General features: G+C 40.2%; 1 protein-coding gene across 2 annotated transcripts; it reads right to left on the bottom strand.

Moving 5' to 3' along the window:
* Positions 1-149: 149 nt before the first annotated feature.
* psme4a (proteasome activator subunit 4a) lies at positions 150-22448 on the bottom strand. 2 transcript variants are annotated; one of them, XM_026354467.1, is made up of 48 exons: positions 21837-22448; positions 20831-20971; positions 20505-20621; positions 19383-19439; positions 17940-17984; positions 16774-16923; positions 16599-16662; positions 16432-16506; positions 15942-16064; positions 15763-15855; positions 14448-14713; positions 14093-14279; positions 13923-14012; positions 13733-13797; positions 13030-13180; positions 12827-12925; positions 12655-12724; positions 12481-12548; positions 12114-12329; positions 10177-10334; positions 9995-10090; positions 9744-9799; positions 9554-9610; positions 9322-9377; positions 9059-9157; positions 8829-8891; positions 8642-8737; positions 8303-8434; positions 7999-8208; positions 7062-7198; positions 6836-6889; positions 6622-6751; positions 6440-6521; positions 6176-6329; positions 6008-6077; positions 5781-5906; positions 5544-5696; positions 5226-5330; positions 5030-5121; positions 4809-4940; positions 4502-4710; positions 4306-4391; positions 4079-4207; positions 3467-3622; positions 1912-2074; positions 1683-1816; positions 1435-1575; positions 150-1215 (listed from the first exon to the last, which is right to left on the bottom strand). In XM_026354467.1, the coding sequence occupies exons 1-47, from the start codon at positions 22031-22033 to the stop codon at positions 1441-1443; spliced, it is 5544 nt and encodes a 1847-aa protein (XP_026210252.1). In that variant the 5' UTR covers positions 22034-22448; the 3' UTR covers positions 150-1215; positions 1435-1440. The 2 variants fall into 2 exon arrangements, with proteins under 2 accessions (XP_026210252.1, XP_026210253.1); XM_026354468.1 differs by lacking the exon at positions 19383-19439 and having other exon boundaries at positions 21837-22033.
* Between the last annotated feature and the right edge of the window lie 83 nt (positions 22449-22531).

Genomic DNA, 22531 nt, shown 5'->3' on the forward strand with positions numbered 1-22531 from the left:
GCCCAGCGTCGTTGCTAGGCGACACATCATCGGCCGCTCTTTGTGATCATATTAATATTTAAGCCAGAGACAGGAGTCATCAGGTCTGTATCTATGGTCCGACTTACTTAAGTTCCCTAAAACATACATAAAAAAAAAAACAAGCACTATTTGTTAGAAACAATTTATTGTGATATCAGTCAATCAGCAAACAGTACATCTAAAAAAAATAATAAATCACAGCAGTTTTGGCACTACACTATGTATAAGTGAGGTACTAAATGCTTCAATTCAATGCTTATATAGATTTCAAGTCATCAGGGGAAACCATAAGCAAACCAAAGTAAGTTATTTCATTTAGTTGGGTTTTTAGAAAAAAAGTAAATGAGTACTGAGGATTAGAGGAAAGAGGTCACAATTATGGACAGGCAGTTTGGTAATTTTCTTGCACCAAGACATAAAATATTAATCAGACTGTGCTCAGGTCCTCACAGCAAACATCCCACAGCACAGCAGCGGGGAGCTTGCCCTCTCCCTTTCTTTGCTCGAGTAGATGAGAATGGGCTCCACTGCTAAAACGTCAGTTATTTGTCTTAATTTCAGAAATACTTTCTATGGGAAAAAAAAAAGATGCAAAATTAAAAGTAAAATAAATAAATAAATATGTTTGTGCATATTTGCTATACCATGATATATACATAAATGATGCATATAATCATATATAGATCAAACAGCCACACAAACATTGTGTGTTGCAGGTTTAAGTCTGTGGCTTGTAACACACTTCACTAGTGGAAGATACGGAGTGTGTCCTACACAGGACACTGTGTTGGCTCAGAGTTGATACTTGGGATATAATCCTGAGAAATGTGAGGGACACCAGCAGATGTCTTCAAGCATCCCATAAACAAACACATACACTCGTGCACATGCACACAGACAAATCAAAAAAGAAAAACAAAAAACAAACCAAAACAAACAAAAAAGAAAACAAAACAAAAACTGTACAAACCGCAGGTCGCTCATTCCTGCTATGATTTATCCTTAAATATTAAGTATAGTAGAAATGTAAATTAGCTAAATACACAAATACACATGTTTTCAACCCTGTGTGCCACAACTCAGTTGCTTTGTGTGTCACTTTTTTCCCAGGTTGACTCTGTGTCTTTCATCAGTCAAGCGCTGGAGCTTCCTCCCCGATGCAGGCTGGTATCTGCAGTCTGAGGATGTCCCAAACTGATACAGGTGAAACACAAACATATGTCACTATAAAAACAAGCAGCTGAGCGAGTTCTCATACTCCTTCTACATGACATGCTATCAGCATCTTTATGTGATTGTATCTAATAATGTATAACAATCCAACAGAATGTCCTCAAGTGATGCTTGTCAACATATTTAGTGCTATTCAAGTGTAAATGAATGAAGTTCAACTGTCAAGTTAAAAGACTTTACCAGATTTTAGGCATAGTAACAAGGGGAGACCAGCAAATCAGTCAGGACCAGCAGCTGGTCATCTGTGAACTGCTGCTTATGTTGCTGCCAGTTGTCATGGTGAGTCCGTCGAAAATTTGACAGAGTTTTCTTCACAGTCATCTGGAAGATCACAAACACAAATTAGAGCAGTGTTTTACAAATCTGTCAATATGTAACTGAATACAATTTGTAACTTAAGTACATAATTTTAAGGTGACAACACATACTTCAATAGGTTGTGTGTCATTGAGGTGAGCACTCAGATCCATCAACAGCTGGGGCATCCAAGTGGGCACATCATACGGGCTGGAGAGAATACAAGCGCTCAATCCGAGAACACCAGCATGTCGCCGCACCAGGTCTACAAAAGCAGAACACGAGGGGTTCCATTAAAATGAGAGAGAACACCACACTGTCACATATTCTAGAGCAGTTAAAGCTAGATTTATTTCTTACCAGCAGAGGGTATAGTGTCCACTACAGAGCCGAGCTCCCTTTTCCTCTTCTTAGGCAAGCGAGTCTTGCAAAGAGCCTCGAAATGTGCCTGCATGGGGGGATCCATGGACAGGAAATTGCACTGAAGGAAGCCGCTGAGTGTAGTGGCGGCCATTTCTCTGACCTACACAACAAATGGGGAGGAGATGAGAAGTTGAAGTATATTGTGCGTCCACAGTCCACAAATAATTTTCAATGCACATTGTCATGGTCTAAATGAGCACACAGATTAAAGAGCTGATTCATCTGCAATTTGCTGCGATTGACATACTGAAGGGAAAAAGCAAGTAATAGAAAAACTAAGGCAGACAATGCTCAACATTAAGTAGAACATGGTGTGAGGACTTATGTTTTATACTACATTGTAATTCCATGTTGATATTATTGAGAATGCATATTAGTGTCATAAATTCGAATTAAGGCTGATATTTACTAAAAGAGACCCACGTCAAGAGTAATCCGAAGAGGTTTACACCAGGCAAAACATTTGAAATATGGTGTGTCCAATAAGCATATTTACCTTCCGTTACTTAATTCACAATGTTTTAGATTTTATACAGTGACATCTTTTCCATATACCAAAGTTATTTCTCCTTTATTTAGGCCATGATTGTTAATTTAACTAATGCTGCATTTCAGTGTGTGTCTGGTCTTTTTACTGGTCATATTAACACACAAGTTCCAGCACCTTGCTGCCCTGTATAACACATATCATAGCAACAGTGTCATTAGACAGGGTGTCCCACTAGTGTGTACACTGGCTAGATGGATGGAAATTGGGACTAGGAGAGGAGGTGTGTGTTTCTCTATTCTGCACATTTAGTGTCTCATTCAAAGCCAGAAAAGCAAACCTTTAAGTGGTTTTATGCTGGTCTTTGAGCAGTGACTAAACAGGACCTCTAGGGGATAAAGGTTACAGCCATCATCTTAGGTGCACTTTAAAGTTACGTGACGTTGTATAAACGTCTTTTCTTAAACTTTGACTCATTCCTCATCAGTTAAATGTAAAAATATGAAGGAGTCTCTGCATGCATAAAGTGTGTACTGGTGCCAGTTAAAATATTATTCAAATAAAGATGATTCTGAAGATGAGAGAGCAACAAGCATGTCATATAGCCTCAAATCAGGCTTAGGTTAGTTTAGGAGGCCAAACAAAAATGGCTTCTTCCATCCATTCCCCAGTTCTCCTTTGTCTCTACTCCATCCCTCTCCCTTTCCTTCAATCTGAACGTGATCTCCATAGCAACATATTACTGCAGCCTGGGGTTTCCATAGCAACAGCTAGAGGACCAGAGGGGGGAAGAGAGTGGACAGCCATGAGGGGAGTGCTGAATCACTACAGTAAAGCTCAAAGATCCTGAGACTGCCTGCTAGGATAAACAGGCACGTCTTGGCCAGTGGCTTGGCGATTATTACATAATCAGCTTGTTTAGTCATCTTCCAACCATCTCTCAGCTTCTTTACATTCGGAATTATTTAACTGTTAAAGCTGCTGTGAATTAAAGCTCGTTTTTACCTCCAGCTGCTCATCCTCCAGCAGTCGTATCACCAGTGCCCGCACGTCATTCACTGCCTTCTTGTCACTCATGAAGGTGAACAGGTTGTAAAAAACCATGATCTGGAGGTATGTGAGCACCGTGTAGCGAGCGTGCCAGGAGCTGCTGCCAGCAATCTGCAACACATGACAGCAGACCCATCAATAACCGACTGAGCAATTATTGCACAAAGGAACGGACAATGCGCTGGGTAAGCGTACAGTTTGGGTTTGTTGCAAAGGAGCTCCACATTGGTGGACTACCCACTACTCATTTTGAACACGTATGAAGGCAACACTGTGATACAGAATGATCCAATGTATTATGTAATCTAAGAATGACTCAGTTTGTCACCAACTGCTTTAAATCTTTTGTTTTTTTCTGTTGTCAAGAACAGAGGTAATACCAGAGTTATGGGATATTTTACCGAATTACTGTCAGAGAGCTGTTAATATGCGAAAGACCCCTGTAACTTTTAGGAGGGCTCTGCTATAGTTTAACAGTGGGCTGGTGGAGAAGGGTGTTTCACTTCAGAACTGTTAAAGCTGTATTAATCCTACAGGTTAAAGATGTAAAATATACAGACGACTCACCTCCTGTAGGGTAATGAGGACCATGGGAATCTGCTCTGTGTAGAGGAGTCCCTGAGACATGAGAGACAGGCAGGTCTTTGCATCCCTCTTCAGCTCGTCATAACTGTCATCATTCTCAACTGGAGCAATCTGGAGCACAGGACAGACAAAGGTTAACAGAAAGGCAGGTCACATTTTATGTCATTTATATATGTATAGATAAAAAAGTTAGAGAATGAGTATTTCACCTTGAACAGCAGGGGAAGCAGCTGTAGCTGTTCGGAGACAGCTGTGGAGAAGGAGCGGCCAGCACTCGCAATCAGCCACTTCAGCACTGTGGAGATACAGAGACATACATTTTTATGCTTAAAGAATATTCGCACAATAGCCAGTACTTACGACGACAAGTGGACTAAAACAGATTAAACGAAATACAGAACCCACCTGTTTTGAGTAGCTTGATGGCTTGCGTCCTCTCATCCTGCTCTCCCACCTCATTCTCCTCGACCACGTGGTTCTGGATCTCCTCGTCACCCTCGGTTAGAGGCTTCAGTTGCTCCAGAATTCGCTCTGTGAAGTCTGAGATGTGCGGGGAGGTGGTTGGCAGGGTGCACGGCAAGTTCACATCGATCATGAAGATATAAGTGAGAACGCTGGAAGGACACCAAATCAGAAAGGGCAAAGTGAGACTCAAATAGTTAATAACACATAATCCACACGCGTGCCCTAAAGGTTGTAAAAAGGAGCTCACCTGCCGATTCGTTCTCGTACATTCTTGTAGACCTGTGTGAGTTTGGGCTCCAGGTATTTTAACAGCCTGTGGAGGAGCTCTGAAACACGCCACTCCTGCTGAGCTAGGCCTCCCTGTAGCACGTACAAGCGACTGCATAAGGGAAAAGTAAATCAGATGTCAGAATTCAGAGTTTGTCAATCACCTCAACATCTACTTAATGCCGCAACCTTTCTACTAACCATGCATCAACAAAGGACCCCCCCTCTCCGTTGACGGGAGACTCCATTAGCATCTCAAACAGCCAGTGAAGCTTGCGTGGGTCTCTGCTCTCCTGTAAAAACAAGAAAGAACAGTTACTGACAAGAAAGAGTGACCGACAAAGGTGTTGCTTTTGGAGGGAATGAATGAATGACTGTAAATGAACAAACGGCTTACACAGGCCGTGGCGATGCAGGTGCCCCAGTCTGCGTAAGTTTCTATCGTGATATTTGACAGGGCGATACGGAGCAGTGGACACAACAGTTCCCAAAGCCTCTCGACCTGTAAACAGAGTATATGCACTCATTTGTTTGTTTTACAAAATGCGAACACACTTATTCGAAGGAAAGAAAAATAACTTCAGAAGGACATGATGAAATAATACTCTCATTTTTCTTTTAAAACTCTATAACTATAAACTAAACTATACTACATTGACAACCTGTATGATAATATGTATAGTACCAGCAGTCCTACTAAATGAGCATTTCATACCTTTGAGAAGCTCCAGTGCTTGCAGCCTCTGATCAGTCCAGAGATGATCTCTGCAACACATCGCTGCTTGCTCTCATGGGAGTCGGCCACTAGGCGCTCCATGTGCGGCCGCAGAATGGGCAGAAAGGCATCATTGAAATTGCGGAACAATCCCTGGGAGAACAGTACAAGTAAACTTTTTTTTTTATGGCTTGATTTATTTTATCTTTCCGACATGTGAAAGTACAGGAATCTCACCTTGAACAGACAGAACCTGCGAGGGCTGAACTTGTCCTTGCCCTTACGGTCTTCAAGAGAGAGAAATTCTATGAACTGGTTGATGAACACTGGGTCTGAGAAATGATCAAAGATGATCTGCTCCCGCTGTTGAAGGATATGAAAATGAACTTTACTAGATGCAATTACTTCACGTTACTATTAATACTATTGTTATTCTTAGAGGATATCTATGATCATGCAGAAACCTCTGTCATTTCCTCTCTGGTCAGGTTCTGTTTGGGCTGCTCCTCCAGTGGTGCATATACTATCACTTTTCTGGATATTAAGTGAAACAAATAAACACATCAAGGCAGTGTCAATCAAACAACATGGCGAAATAAGAAAACACTGAGAAACAGGGATTTTCGAAAAACCTTGGCCAGCAGTAGTATCCCCAGTGAGTCTTTTCCACAAACACACAGCGATTCCAGTCCTGCTGTGTGCGTGGCAGGCAGCTGCTGTCATACTGGAGCCACTGGTTATCTGGACGATCCCCTGCTACAACGCTACTTTGCTCCTTCACTTCACCTACCAAGTAACAAGCAGATATTTCTGAGATGACTTTCAGAAACCACAATTACATTCAAAACTAAACACGGTCATCCAAACAAATACAAAGAAAACAATATGATGCTTACAAAGCTCAGAGGGGCTGATGGGGATTTTCTTATGTGGTCTTTTTATTTGTTTCATGACACCTGCTACAGCTGATATCGCCACCTAATGGACAAAATAAAGACTTGTCAAGCTAAATGTCAGGAGAAACAGGAGGGTTGGTACCTCACTGGTACAGCACTACTGGCACATGTCTCATTATTACCTTCCGCACATAGAGGGAGTCATGGTTGAGGCTTTTGACAAAGAACATAACAGCAGCTGGTGGGAGTTGTTGGTCATCTCTCAGCAGCAATGACAGGAAGCCAATTGCAATGTGTTCAAACTTCCAAGGCCTGTAACATCACACATAGCAAGTATTACATTTAGTAAAGTGTGTAAAAACAATTTAATGACTGATAACTGTTAAGTTAACCTACAGGTTCCTGTTGCTGAGGCTGTCCAGCAGATCCCCAATGAGCTGGTTGTATTTCCTATAAAAATGCAAAACAATGGTAATATTAACACCTGTTATGTAACAAAACATATCTTGCTGATATTAATCTTGTATGTAGTTTAAATGTTTTATTCTTCGAGACCAAAAGGCCATGAGATGAGCTGGCTACAGTTTATATGAATATACAGCAGATGCTGATGTGAACTTACTCAACCGACTCTGCGTTCTTGAGCTCCTGCCTCTTTACACCTTCAGCTGTTTCCTCCTCTGATGGAACAGGATGCTCAGGAAAAGGATTTCCAGTGATCATAAGTTGTTTGGCCACAGCACAGCACCCATCAGGAATCTAAAAGAAATGATAAAGCTACAACATGAGGTATCAAAAATATATTTAAAAAAACGAAATGTTTTAAGTAAGGTTTTAAACTCAGGCAGAGAACAGGGCATAAGAGGGAGAAATCCATTCAAACTAAATATTTTGTGACTAGTTGTTATTATTAATATTACGTTTTATGTGTAAATGACACATAAAACCCACTAACACAGCTTTAACTAAGATTATGACATGTTTTCTTATTTCCTTAGGTAAAAACAAAATCTATGCCCTCAGGAGCACACTTCCAGTACACTTCAGTGCTCCAATGTTTGTGCAACATATGATGCTTTTCTATTGATTCCACTGTTGTATTATATTATAGGATTTAAATTACATATCATATTAACTAATATTTTAAAATAGGTCGGTGCCCTGACCCACTCCTGGCACTGGACAGCAGGTTCGCTTGGCTTAGAAAACTTTGTCCTCAGTAATGAGTTGTGTTTGTGTTATTTTCTTATCCACTGCTGATGCTATTAAATATGAAGTTTGTTCAACAAAGTTTGAAGTTTTTTTGAACAAAGGAGGTCTGTGATTTAAGAACACTTCACAAATCCCATACACAGGCTTTTCATAGGACTTTTCATTAGAACAAAATTAAGAAAGAACTTAGGAAGATATTGGTGAATGAGGCCCCAGAGTGCTGATAAGACAATTCTGGTAGCTTCAAAAAGCTTTTCTTGAGTAAATTAAAAAAGGCAAAGGAAAGAGCCTTCAACTACAGTGAGTTTGTAAAACTCACCATAGTTAAAGGCTATTATTTTTCTCACCGAGAAGTCGATGCCGATGGTCTCATACTGGCGATGGATTTTGTCTGCAAGGTCATCAAAGAGCCGCACAATGGACGGCTTCTCCAGAGACATGGCTGAGCTAAGGCCAGAGCGTACAATGCCGGGCCATGTGAGAGTAATGCACTCCCAGTCGTGCAGATTGGCAAGACACACCCCGCTGTGATTTCCTAGAAGACAGTACAAGGCGCCCTGGAGACAGACAGAGATAGCATGTGAGCATGTTCTTATATAAAAGTAAATAATCTGATAGTGTTTGTGGTGAAGAACAAGAAATCTGTCATACTTTGAACTGCTGCTGTGTAACGCTGCTGTTGTCAGGGTTGAGAAACTCTAGGACATGGGGGATCAGATCTCTGCAGCAGAAATTGTAGGTTCCCAGTGCAGTGAACAGCACATTTTGAGCTCTGCTGCGAACCTGGAAAGTATAAAATTATCTGATGAGGTATAACTTCACTTTGGGTTTACTAAGAACAAAGTCAAATGTCAATCTTACTGCTTTATGCTTTATTATGTGAAACTGTCATCTGTAATTATGCGATACAATACAAGCAAGCAATGGGTAGGAACACCGACAATGCCTTGAGAAGGTGCAGCTAAATGTAGGGTGCCCTGGTGAACTCACTTGACTGTAGGTGCTTGTGGAAACCCTCAACAGATCTCTCATTAGCTCCTGGTGAATACTCCTGTACTGACATCCTTCCACTGTCAGTTTCCGCAGCTAAAAGAACAGAACACAAATATTTCATGATAGAAATGGTTAAATACAAAGATATCATAGTATTATTATTATTATTTCTTGAATGACTTACCTCATGCTGGAGCATGACTCTGTCTATCAGCAGAGCTCTTATGTGCTGCTTTCTGCCATGAAGCTGCCAATACAATAGCAGTACATTTTAGAGCTTTAGATGCAAGTTAGTTTTAACATAAGATGTAATATAAGTATCAAGGATACACATAATCCAAGCTTTGAGGGAGACGGGAAGTGGTTTTTGAATCATTCACAGGATAACAACAGTCCAAAAAAATGTCTGCTCACCCTGTTTTCCATGGATTTCTTCACAAGGTTAAAGCTCTTCCAGCGGGAGTCAAACTCATGTTTGTGAGAACCTTTGAAGTGCAACAGGTCACTGATAATCTGTAAGGTATTACAGACAAATATATTGATTAGTGTTGTTCAATCAATACAGGACCTCTTTACAAAGGATATGTGATATAACATGCAGGTGCTTATATTACATCAGACAGTTAAGACTGGACTGGACTTTATTTTACTTTACTCTATAAAAGCTATAATGTTACCTTGATGATGGAGAACAGAGACTTTGTGTCATCTTCAGAGTGCTCCAGGATAAAATCTGAAACATAAGGTAAAAGACGTCAAGTGGCAGCTCAGAGACATGCAATATACTACAAGTCTGCCTGATAAAAATGAATGTGATTTTAGCTTGGCTTAGAATGTGGCTGTGGAAAAACATATGAAAGACACATCAAGAGCAGATCACATCAGAGCCCAAGCCAGGGAATAACTTACGCAGCAGCTGTCTCATCACACGACAGATAGCATCTCTGTAGTTTTCTCTGGACTGATCTGCGGGTGAAGGTAATATAACAATGTAATATGCTGTGTAATAAAAATAAAAATAATTATATAAATGAAAAAATATTAATTTCACTAAGAGGTGAACCGTTAGCAATCAACTGTTAAAATGTCACTTACGTACCATACTCCATTCCAGTATACAGGGTGGTCTCCTCTAGACTCACCATGCTATGGACCCTGTGGGGAAAAAAGACTTAACTACTTAACACATAAAACACAGCCTAAAAAAAAAAACCCAACACATTTTAGAGAAATAAGTATGTGCCATCTACATTAAATTCACCGTATAGTCCTCTAAATTTCATTACTATAAATATGTCTCTGGTTTTCCTAAACAGGTGAAGAGGCTAGTATTTCAATGCAACTGCTCACAGTTCAGGAATGGGCTCTCCTTTCAGTGGAGGCATCAGACACCCAGCCCCTAGGAGGCAGTGCTGAACAATGGTGAGACTCTGCAGTACGTCATCTCTGAAAAACACAAAACAAACAGAGTGCAGTCAGTGGAAATCAGAATCTGAACTGTGAAGAGAGTATTCATGGTTTTTGTTCTTTACCTGCTCATATCCTGTTCTCCCTGTGCAAATCTCTGAAGGCGCTGAAGTTCAGGCTGGAGGATCACGTCCAGTAAATAAAAAGCAAAGGAGGTCTCTTCAACACTGGGTACATGCCACCGGATGTCCAAATTCCACAGATCCCCAGGCCGACCCCAGTCCTGCATGGGATGAAAAAATAACAGTACTAAAGTTTGGTAAAAATATCAGAAATACCCATCCAATTTTTGGTCTCACATTCATATGTAAAACCATATGTAGAAATCTACCCAACTGAATATATTCCTCCCTCCCCTTACAGAGGAGGGAGGAATTCTAAAGATTGGTTGCCACAGGTAGAAAGGACCTCCTGTGTGGTCCAGGGTTGAGAGGAGCTTGGACAGCATCCTCCTATCAGGTACCAGGGTCCACCTTCACCCCTAGTTTGTTCAGCCTGAGTGTTTGCCACCTTCACGTTGCTGCTCAAGCAGACCACAGCATAGAAGATGCATAGAAGAGACATACCACCACCACAGACTGCAGACATTGAAGGACCTGAGCCTCCTCAGATCTGGCTCTGAGCCCTTTTGTACAGTGATGAGTTCTTAGTCCAGTCCAGATTGTTGTTCAAGAACACTCCCAGGTATTTACATGGATACTACCTCCACCTCCTCCCTCTGTATAGAGAGACGCCAAGATTTCCTGAAGTCCATCCTCAGCTCCATTTTTTCTGATGTAGAGTAGAAGATGGTTAAGTCCACACCAATCCACAAAACTGTCCACATCCCCTGGTACTCTGTGACATCTCCACCCTCAAAACATCTTACAACTGCAGAATCATCAGAGAACTTCTGAAGATGGCAGGACTCGGAGTGGTACCTGAAGTCTGAGGTATTCAGGATGAAGAGGAAGGGAGACAGTACTGTTCCCACAGTGTCAGACACACAGTACTGCAAGTGACGTACTGGGGGCAGTTGGTGAGGTTGTCCATGATCCACAAAATCGGGGGAGTGTCAATCTGCATGTTTTTTTTATTGTCTCTCCCAGAAGTGCAGGCTGGGTGGTATCAAAAAACATAATCCTCACTAAGGCCCTGGGCTTGTGGCAGGTGGGTGTAGGTGCATGATGGGTGCATCACTTCACCTGCCTCTCTTCTTACCCTGATGCTCTGGAACAGGGTAAATCTGGACTCATCGGACCACATGACCTTCTTCCTTAGATGTTTTCTTGCCTTGATTCATGCCAATAATTTGACCCTTCTGGAACAGATAACCATCTTTTCCATAACCACAGGATGTGTCTCCTGACATGGTTGTTTAAGAAATGAGAAGCTATCCACTGCATCAGTTAGGGTTAAATAACTTGTTGCCAGCTGAAACATAATCATCCAAGCAGTAAATTATCGAGTGGGAGGCTTTTAAATATTTGCCTTTTTTTGGTGGGCAGTGTAGTTAATCTATGAAATCATAACTCAGAACAACTACATATCTTTTAACACCACTTGTTGTGTATTTAGTAGTCAAATGTGAAAGAGCTCTAACATGGTTAAATATACAATATATCACTGTACAATATAAATATACATGAAATACCATTGACATATGAAGAAAGGGATATTTTAACTAAGAAGTCTACAATCCATGGCCTCTACTCTAGGAAGAGACTTAATGAGATAAAAGGTTGTCTTCACTGGCTAACTGTCTAAAGACAGGAGAAGACAATTAATCAAACCAGGTCACAGTGAGTGCCACAGAGGATTTCCTGACTTACTGTACCTGGTTACGGAAGAATGCCTGTGATTCTGATTGTGAAGTGCTACTTTGTTTATAAAACAGTATCTCCCAGACATTTGGGATATCCACAATAGATAAAGCAAGACTATTTTGCATTATGAGAGAAAGATATGCAATTATTGACTTAACTAAAAATTCTGAAATGTACAAATCAATCAATATTAGTACCTTGATGGGCAAGTAGTCACTGACGGGTTGGTGGAAGCCTCCTGGCACACTACAGTACTCTGTGGGGTAGATGAGAGCAGAAGAACGAAGGATGTGGTGGAGCAAGTTGCAAGCCAGAGTATAGCCCTGCTTACACTTGAGGTGTAGCGTCAGCTGCAAAATCTGGACCAACTGAGAACGATAAGGGAGGACCTTATCACCGTCCACTCGAGTCACCTGAGGGGTACATGCCAAGAAGGGGAAAATACAGAATTATAGATATAAGTTATTGGTAAATACTGTGTTAGGGTTGGTTAATTGATATAGATATATATTAATAATTATATATATCTATATTAATAAATATTGGTTGAGCGGTCTGCATCACCTCAGACAGAAGCTGGAGATTCCACAATAACTCCTTGTCAAGCTCCTCCTCATTCAACACTTCCTCATCTGTTAAAAAAAAAATGTATCAGGCAAAAAAGAAAGGCACGTGGAGGAGTATTCCAAATGAAAAAAAAATGCTACAAATGCTTGTCCCTGTGTGTTGAACACTTACTGACAGCAATTTGGTTTATAGCATTGCAGCAGTGTGGCACAAACATCTTCAGTGACTCTGCAGGGTGACACTGAAAAACAAAAATAAAACAAGGATGGACACAGAAAACTTATGAGCTACAAAAAGTTGAAACTTGTGGCCTACATTAAAAGTTGTAGTGGACAAGACTGACCTTGGAAGTAGCTCTGCACATGTCAGCAACCATTCTCCCAGCTACACGCGTCTCAAAGATGTTAGTTGTTGCAAAGTTGAACACCTTTTCTAGAGCTACCTATTAAAACAATGTGACACGTGTTCATATGTGTAAATATCTGGATATATAAATCACAAAATTAAATGTGTAATCAATTAGACATGTGGAGACTGAGTCTTAACCTTGAAGATGTCCAAAGAACACTGTGTGAGGATGGTGCTAAAGGTGGAAGAAAGGCCGAGCTCTACCAGACTCTCCAAGTGAGTCATTTTCTCAGTTTCTGTTTCCTCTCGAGTTTGTTCCAGAGTGCTGCTGTCTATCAGGGCAAAGCATCTGTGTAGATAAAGAGAGCCCAGAAGGAAAAATGTTCACATTAGTATTTCACTCACAAAACAGACATAAGATTGTTGCTTATGGGGGTGGATGTGGCATTTTCTCAACAATGCTGTGACAGCAATGTGTACAAGGGTGTAATATAATTTAACTTAATCTGTTATGCAAATGAATCTACCAAGTTCTAAACTGGAGTCAGAATTTTAAAAGTTAACACTTTTTATATGTTTAATATGTATAAAGTTTCTGTGGCAATAAGTGTACATGTACTGCTTTTACCAAGCAGTACATGTTTTATATACTTCGAGCTCTACATTTTACATGTCATATTTAGATTTAGATTAATAGACTAATGTAGTGAAAACTGCAGGATGTGATCACAGACCTATGATGAAATAGAGGTTCACATTTCCACAACATTATGTAAATGTTTTAGCGACAGTTACCAGCCCTTTATTGCAGATAACTACCGATCTGTTAAAGAATGAAGTAATATCATCGCCATCATTAGCATTACTGAAAGTAGCATCTGAAAAGCTAAACTCCACAGACCTGTCCATAAACTGAAGCACAAAGTCTTCAAACTCAGCTGATGCTGAGCACATCTCTCTTTCCACCTGAAAAATCATACATAACATATGAAAAACATAAAAGCAATGACCATTTATCACTTTGCATTTAATCATGAAGACAAGCTGCTAAAAAAAAAAAATAATAATAATAAATTAAAATAGTAATTCACCTCTGTCAAGTCTGTTCTTTCATGTAGGGCAGACGAACAGTCCACCAAAGGCACAAGAGTCACGAACGTTGCAATAAACTGGAATGTGATCTATAGAGACAAAGAGTATGTTTTCAGATGCAAGCAACCAAATATGCGATAGGTTGACATTATCAACAGTGGATCTTTACCATGCATTTGCTGAAGTCATTGGGGTCAACTCCTGGTAGAGCCCTCATGAGAAGGGGCAACATGTGAGTGGGCCCTTCGGGGAACCGCTGGCCACCTGACACAAGGCTTCGCGCCACACCAATCATGCAGCTTAGAGTGGCTGTCAGCTGGTGGGGCTCTGTGAGTGTCTCCAGAGCAGGGTATGTTCTGTGATAGAGGAAAAGAACAGAGAACAAATAGTTCTTAAAAAACATTACAAAATATGGCCATGGCTCTTATTGACAGTGGAAAACTAGAGACAGCACTCCTGATTCTAGAGGCTAAACTTGGATGAAACACTTTTCCCTCAGATTCTCTAATTCTATACAGACTTACTTCTCCAGCACCGGGGGAATGACCAACTCAGGCCTCATTAGAGCCAGATTTTGTAGGGCCTGGGCTGCATCTAGACTTCCTGTCTTGCTGAACATGGCCAGCAGAACCGGCTGCATCATACTCTCCACAAAGTCTGTGATATCCTCCTCTGTGAGCTTGTGACTGTCTGGTATTGGTGTTAGCCATGTGGGCTTTCTGTAGCGCTCTCGGTGCAGCCGCCGTACCACGCTAGCTGGGAGGCGTTGGAGCAGCTTCATGAGCTTCATCTGGACATGAGGACAGAGGGACAAAAAGAACGATACATGACAAAGGGATGACACACATGCACACAGTGTGCTTCCGTGTAGTTTGAACAAATGGAGAGGTAGAGGATGTTGTATGGAGCATCTGGAGACACAGATGACATAAAAGACAAACACAAACCAACACACTGTGAACACAGCTTTGTCTATTCGTTATGTATATGCAAATCATATAATTACTTTGGTAAAATCTGGAATTTTATGAATAGAATTACACCCCTAAATAAAAATAGATATGAAAACTATTTTTGTTAGACAGCAACATAAGAGTTCTCTGAGAACACACTGAAGATTTAGTTTACCCTTGATGATATTACGGCCAGACCTTAGTAGTACTTCTTGACCCTTAGGTAATTGCAAAACACCGTTTACATGTAATAAAACTTCAGCTAGGTAGATGAACATCTCTGCAAATATGCTTCCAAGGAACAGCCTAGAATACATACAAACTCACCCCCAGGCCAAAAATAAAGGTTTGTGTATGAAGACACGTTGCTGCACGTGGTGTGAACGGGAGCCTCAAAACAGAAAGGTATGTGGCCATGCTCCCAGTGACCTTTAACAGCATTTCAGTGTATCACTCACATGTCCCCGTTATTTCTGAACTACATACCTATGTAATCCCAGACAGTGTCCTAGAAAAATCATGATGACTGACTACACCCATTGTCATTGTAAATGTTGCTGCAATGTGCTTTGCTAAGACATGTTAACGTGATGCTGGAATAAAGTTGGGGCAAGCTGGATGAGTGGTCTATTTAAACTCACAAGATCATCACTAGTTTTTTCCGGACATAAAAAAAAAAGAAAAAAAAAAAGAAAAAAGGATGACCTAAAAGGTCTCCAAAATACACACATACACACACAAAAAAGACTGAGGCTAAACTATTTTAACATTAAATTTAACTGGTGCTTAAGAAAGCTGTAGTAGACTGTAACTGGTCTTAGTCTAGTTGACTGTAACAATCCCCTTCAATTCTACAGTCATCCACCTGAAATAAGACATAACTCACCAACCAGCGGCCATGGTTTGATGGGTGGAAGAAGGAAGTAATACTGTTAAAAAGGCCACTAAGCTGTGCTTGAGTTTGTTTGCTGGGTCCTCCCTGAAAGTGACATAGCAGAATTCAATGAAAAACATTTCCACACTTACTTAGTTCACAAAAACAAAAAGGATTACAAATGAACTAACCAGGAGGGATGAGACCCAAAGCACCACATGGCTGATGTCATAGGCATTAGTGAGATATCGTGGTACTATCATCTGACTGGTCCCCACGGGAAGATTCAAACTCCTCAAAATTCTTGTGAAAATCTAAAATGTGAACAAACAAATAAGTTATATTTGTTTTTTGTTAGAAAAATAACATTTATTTTGCTTTAACAGGTCAGAGGAGCACGTTTTATTAGTAGCACATACACATGTTGTCAAAAAGCATGGCTCAAAACAGCCAATCATCTGAAACACAAACATAATGCAAGTGACTTCTCATCAGTGACTGAGAGCAACAGCAAGAAGGAAACTTGATAGTTTGTTGCTCTGACAAGCAGCAATGACTGAAATACACAACCATGAGCCAGAATTACAAAGTATGACAGAGTGTGCCGTGAGCCTCAAAGCAAACAAGAACTAATGTAGTGGTTTGTGGAGGGAGGTAATTCACAAAAAGATGGAAACAAACCTTTGGAATATAAGGATCCCAGTCAATGTAGCCAATGTTGTCATTAGCCAAACGAGCAAACAGATTGACCAGATGCTGCAAAGGTGTAGGATAACATGTTAAACAAGGAAAACAGAAATACGCTTAAAATACATTCCAACATGTTTTTAGCAAATGAAATGACTCACCACTTCCCAGCTTGGAAGATTTTGCACAGACATCCATAAATTGATTAGCTCATCAAACCACAACCTGTAGGACAAACAAATGATTTATCAAGACTGACTTCCTGAGCTGTCTAGAGACTGGAGTGATATCCTGGATCTTAACTACATACTCAGGAATAATGAAGGAGTTTCTTACTTAAACCCGTTGTGGTGCAGCTCTGGAGGCAGAGTCGTGGGGAGAAATAGCTCAAAGTAGCTGATTGCTCTTTGCATGGTGACATCAAAGGGACAGAGCAGTGGTCTCCACTCATCCAGCATCTCTTGAGTAGCAGACTCTGGAAAGTATCTGTGTGAACAGAGATGTTCTTTTGTAAAGGCAATGCCAGGCAGTAACAAAAATGTTGATGATACTGTACACACTGCATGGGTATATATGGACAAACTGAAGGATTTCCACCATCACAGCAGCTTACAGAACACTACAAAGAAGAACAAGCCTCTTAGGTCAGTTACAAATCACATCAACACACCTGAACACACCAATTACATGCTATGGACTGACAACCAGTCAAGAAAAAATGATGCTTATATTTACATAAATTATTGTATATCTATGTAAGACTATGCGATAGCTTCAAACCAACAGCATATAACTGTAAACCACCAAATGTTTACTTCAGGTTTCCATTTATCAAAACTATCTATGTTTGTGTCACGTTCACATTACACACAGGAGACTAAAATACACACGAAGTGGCAGCAACTGAAATTTCGATGATGTAGCACAATGTTCCACAACCAGGAGACAACAACTCATACACCTGGTGCATATTTAGCTGTTGGGTAAATCCTGTGGTTCCAAAGGGCTCAAAGTCCCAGAGGGGGATTTTCATGATTCATGATGTGCTTGTACAAATCTGCAGGTTATTTCAGGTTATCTAGTCTCCCTGGCCTTAGAAAAAAAGAAAAAAAAAGGCTGGTTCCCTCTGCCTCACCGCTGCGTCCCAGCAGCTGATCACAAATCACTCTCCCTTCTCACAGCAACAGGAAACTCTCACACAAGACAGAATTAGACAAGATAATAGGATTATCTGCCTAAGTGTGAGCTGAGGGACGAGTTCTAGTGCTTGCCTAAGATATCTGCACGCGTATAACCTCAGTGAACACAGACAGGGAAGTACTGGTGACAGAAATGCTATGGGACGATGAAGCATTTTAGTGAAACCGAACACTACAGCATACATTACATCAACTTGTCATTACATCTCCACAACAACAAAAAAAAAGGCACCATTTATTAAAAAGTATTGTACTAGACCCTGCAGGAACTTAAAGATGAGGCAGAAGAGAAGATGTACTTACGGTCTGCAGCTTTTCACAAGGGTTTTCAACACACTTTCCACAGAACTGTAATAAAACAAACAACAAAATAAATTACAAGCATGTTTAAAGACTAATAACACTGATGTTAGAGTTACAGTTAAACAATATTCACTCCAAGGCAACTTTACTTTGATGGCATGCACACAGAAACGTCTTTACACACCTTACTGGTGTACAGTGAATGGGAAAGCCTTAAAGGTTTATGTGAACTGGGTAAACTGAAGTACAATTGTGTTAACAAAAGACAACTGCTTTCACAAAAACAACAACTTTTGTCAATAGTGCTAGTAATATACAGATGTATGGTACTAGTTCTCCATTTTGGTCACAACAAAATGGAGAACATATCACCTTAACTTCAGTCACTGGAGTATTTACTACTATTATATATAACATTTTACATGTCACAAAGTCATGACATGATTATCTTCACATATCAACTTCCAGCTCTAGGCTGTGGTCAAATGACAGTGTTGAAAGTTCAGGACTGATTTAACCACAGTTTTTTGAGCCCCCTGCCCACAGTCCCACCTTTTTGTTCACATGCAAGCTAAAGCAACACCTAGTTGGAAATGACCTGCCAATTCCACTCAGCAACTTGTTATTTACTTCCACATCATACAAGTCTTTTTGTACGTACTCCACATTTAATAGTCAAACAACTGCTGAATTATAGGTAACACTTCGGAAGCCAAACTGCAACTATCTAAAAGCCCACAACTCAAAGTCATGCACTGAAAATACAACAGAAACCACTCAAGCTGAATATCCCACTCAAGCTGAATGTCCCACTCAAGCTGAATGTCCCACTATACTGTAAAGTGCTCAGACACTCAGGGTGAAGGAACCCCAGAATACACTAATGTATTTGATTTTTGCTTGTATTTGAGTTGAAGTGAACCTTCACATTCACCTCAACATATTACAGACCAAAGGGAAATATTATAAAAATGCTATGAAGCTGAGAAACAATGGCCAACTTTTAGAAAACACCCTCCTCCCTGAACACATGTAAATATTGTAACTGTAACACCACTGCACAATACGCTGCTATGGAATAATATATGTATATATATATAAAACACACACCTCATGATTTAGTTACAATCCTGTTGCCACATAAGGTCAAATAATGGGAATACTACATGACTGATTACACATAATCCTAGAAAACAATATTAAACTATAAAGTCTTATCACATTGTCACATTGTTTATGGCAGAGAGAAAAATCTGTTAGCTGCAGTGCGACAGTCTCAAATATGAGTGAAATGTTAACATTGATCAAGTCTTGATTTTTATGCTGTCACAAGCTGCACATGGGGTTTCCAGTTTTCCTGTTTTCACATGCAACGTACAAAAAAAAGTAAGAGCCTCAAAGGATGAATTCAAAGTAAAACACAAAGAGAAGTATTGTCCTTACCACCTCTGAACCAATTTTATCATTATGAGTTTAGAGGATGAACGAGGCCGTGGAGAACTGAATGTGAAAGGAGACAAAGGCATAAAGAACACATTCAGCACGCAGCAAAGTGCCCGTCACTCAAAATATGAACACACTATGCATCAGCTTATACAAGTCATTAGGTAATCAAAACACCATGTTTTTGTGCATTAGTATGGTTTTGAAAGAGGTGAGCTGGCAAACAGCCAAAGCAGCTTGTTCTCATTTGCTGTAACCTTAAAGTGATGCACTGGCAAGGCTTTTATGAGATAAACATACAATGTTTGCATAGCACCATAAAAGAGCACCTCGCACTGCTTGCTAAGGACATAAGAATTCCCGTGGGTGTTGCAAAGTGTAATCCAACATTTAAAGTCACGGAGGAGAGAATTCCCAATAAAAAATACAGTTGTGAACAGTTTGTGGTGTAAAAACATACCCCTGGACTCATTACGAAAAGGTACTTAGATTCTGCTCACACTACCAAAATCCACAACATAAGCGTAACCCTATAGTATAACACAACTAGCTGGAAATGATTAATTTGATATAGTAAACTTCATCATAACTGAATGAAAATGCAGCCAACTAGAGTTCAAATGAACAGTCTTTTGTGTGATACTCAATCTGGACAAATGGGAAATGTCAACAATGTACTGATTAATGTACACCCAACAAGGTTTGTAATTATGCTCAGTTCCAATAATAAATAGATATAAAAATAAATGTATTAACATCATATACATATGAATGTTAACTTTTCTCGTAACATAAATTCTGTTACTTGATATGTTCTCTTTTCCCTGTGCGAAACTAAAGGCATGCCAAAAGCAATATTAGATGTGAAGACAAACCAAGTTCTGCCAGAACTTTCATGGGCACTAAAGACAAAATGGTAGGAAATAAAAATTGAATTTCTTGTTTTCCAAATGTGGCTGAACATTATGTGATATAACATGTTCAATTTTAATGTAGTAACCTCATTGATTATATCAACAGCATGACCTAAATTCTATTAATAAGCATGCTTTTAAAAAAAAATATATAGATAGATAGATAGATATATACAGATATCAGCAACAGTAAGGAACTGAGGCGTACTTTGGAAACCAGTTGAGACCCAGATGCTCTGTCTTGGAAAACAAAATCCTGTCATGCAGCTCATACAGTGGTCTCCACGGCAACTCAAGGTCCTCCCTTGACAGTAGTTCCCTTTTCCTGTTAGATGAATCAGACATTGAGGTGGATGAGAATAAACACACAGCTCCTAGATCATCATGCAGGCTTACCTTATGAAAAGATTGCATAGATTATTATGTATAGTCTTAATCTTAAAACCATCTAGCTGAACGCTTGAGAAAACAAAAAACACCCAATTATCAGATAACAATTAATCTTTGCTGTAAACAGGTGGGGCTCATTCTTACTTGAGTAGGTTGATAAGAAGCCGAGCAAGGCCCTGCATCATGCTGATTTCCAGCTTGGGGATTGTCACTAGCTCATAGAGCAACTTGATGAACAGCACGTGGTCTTCTTTGCTGAACTTCCGTCCGTATAGTCTCATATACCTAAAAAATGAATACAGATTTAGGGATAATTGATTCAGTTTCACCAATATGACTAATGAGTGCTTAGAAATCCATGTATCTAGTTAAGAGTCTAAACATTGTTTAAAATAAACCTAAACCTGAAAAAACTTAATTGGGACATTTGATGTAAACCATTCCAAAATGTCTGTATTACAGTTAAAATGTCAAAATGCCAGTAAACAGAATCTGGGTCAACCCCACAGTAAACTTTCCATCTCTCTGAGCCGGCAGTGACTCACTCTTGGACAGAGCAATGTACTAGCATTGGGGACTGAAACGGATTAAAGGCAGCCAAACGAAACGGCCCTCTAGGTAATCCAGTGTCACATTGACAATATTTTGCTGGTAGAACGTAACTAAAAGATAAACACAAAAGGATGTCAAATATAATTATGTACTTTGCTGCATTTAGCATTAAACTAAACCAGGTGAACACTGACAGCTAGGTCCACAGAAACTGAAAATGACATTTGGCCACACTGCTTGATCAAATATTAATCAAGCACACTGGGTAGTCTGTAGTTTGTAGGCAAACACAGATATTTAAAACTTGACCTATAAAATACACCAGATAACAGAGCAATGCAGACTTTCACTATCATAACAGATAACGCTAGAGTAGAAGCCAGGGATCACAGTGTGTACAGTCACTGTTAGCCTAGCCTAGCAAACAACATTTGGGGTTGCCCAACAGCGAAATATATACTACACACAAACAAACAAATGTTGCACAGTATGATGATTACGCAAATGTTTGTTGACGCTCAGTCAAGAGGCCCAAAGCTGAAAACACTGAGGTGATCCTCAACTACTAAGACACCAAAGATTAGTGATGGTTACTTACGTGGAAAGTTTTCTCGTCCAAAACAGCACACCGGGCCATAGCTCCCTAAGCTGAACAGCTCGGCCCAAGTTTCCTTTGATTTTACTCAAAATATCATTGGACTCATCATCTAGCCTATCCGCGTACGGCAGAAGTTTGTTGTAAACGATGTCTTTTTGAGGAACAAAACCCAATGTCTCAGACTGTGTCTTTTTCATATTATCAATTGCAACTGACTGGCGTCGATATGCTAACAAAATTCCCACCGTTAGGTTTCCTAGTGCACGCCGTTATGCTATCTGGCTAACAGAACCTCAACAGCTAGCAGTCCCCCAGCTAGCTCTCCTCCCTTCTGAACCCTAGGGTTGTTATGGCCCGCACGCTGACTAAGTTAGGAGATTCACAAGTTGATGACACGCTAGCTAACCATCTAGCTAAAGTTACGTTAGCCAGATTCTCCAGAAAACATCACTGGTGTCATCTTATAAAAACTATTAAGGCTAACGAACAACGAAACTATGTCCAGAAAACGCGTTGGCACCCGAATTCCTCTCTTTTGGCTAACGTGATCCTAAAACAACCTGCTAACGGTCTAGCTAAAGTTAGCTCTTTACTACAAAAGCACAGTCACTTCCCAAGGACTGTCAACGTCGACTGATCCATCCAACTACAGCAGACGACACAGCACGTACATCATATCCGCTTGACCCCGGCGA

Source organism: Anabas testudineus, chromosome 15, assembly GCF_900324465.2.
Source record: "Anabas testudineus chromosome 15, fAnaTes1.2, whole genome shotgun sequence".
Lineage (NCBI taxonomy): Eukaryota > Metazoa > Chordata > Actinopteri > Anabantiformes > Anabantidae > Anabas > Anabas testudineus.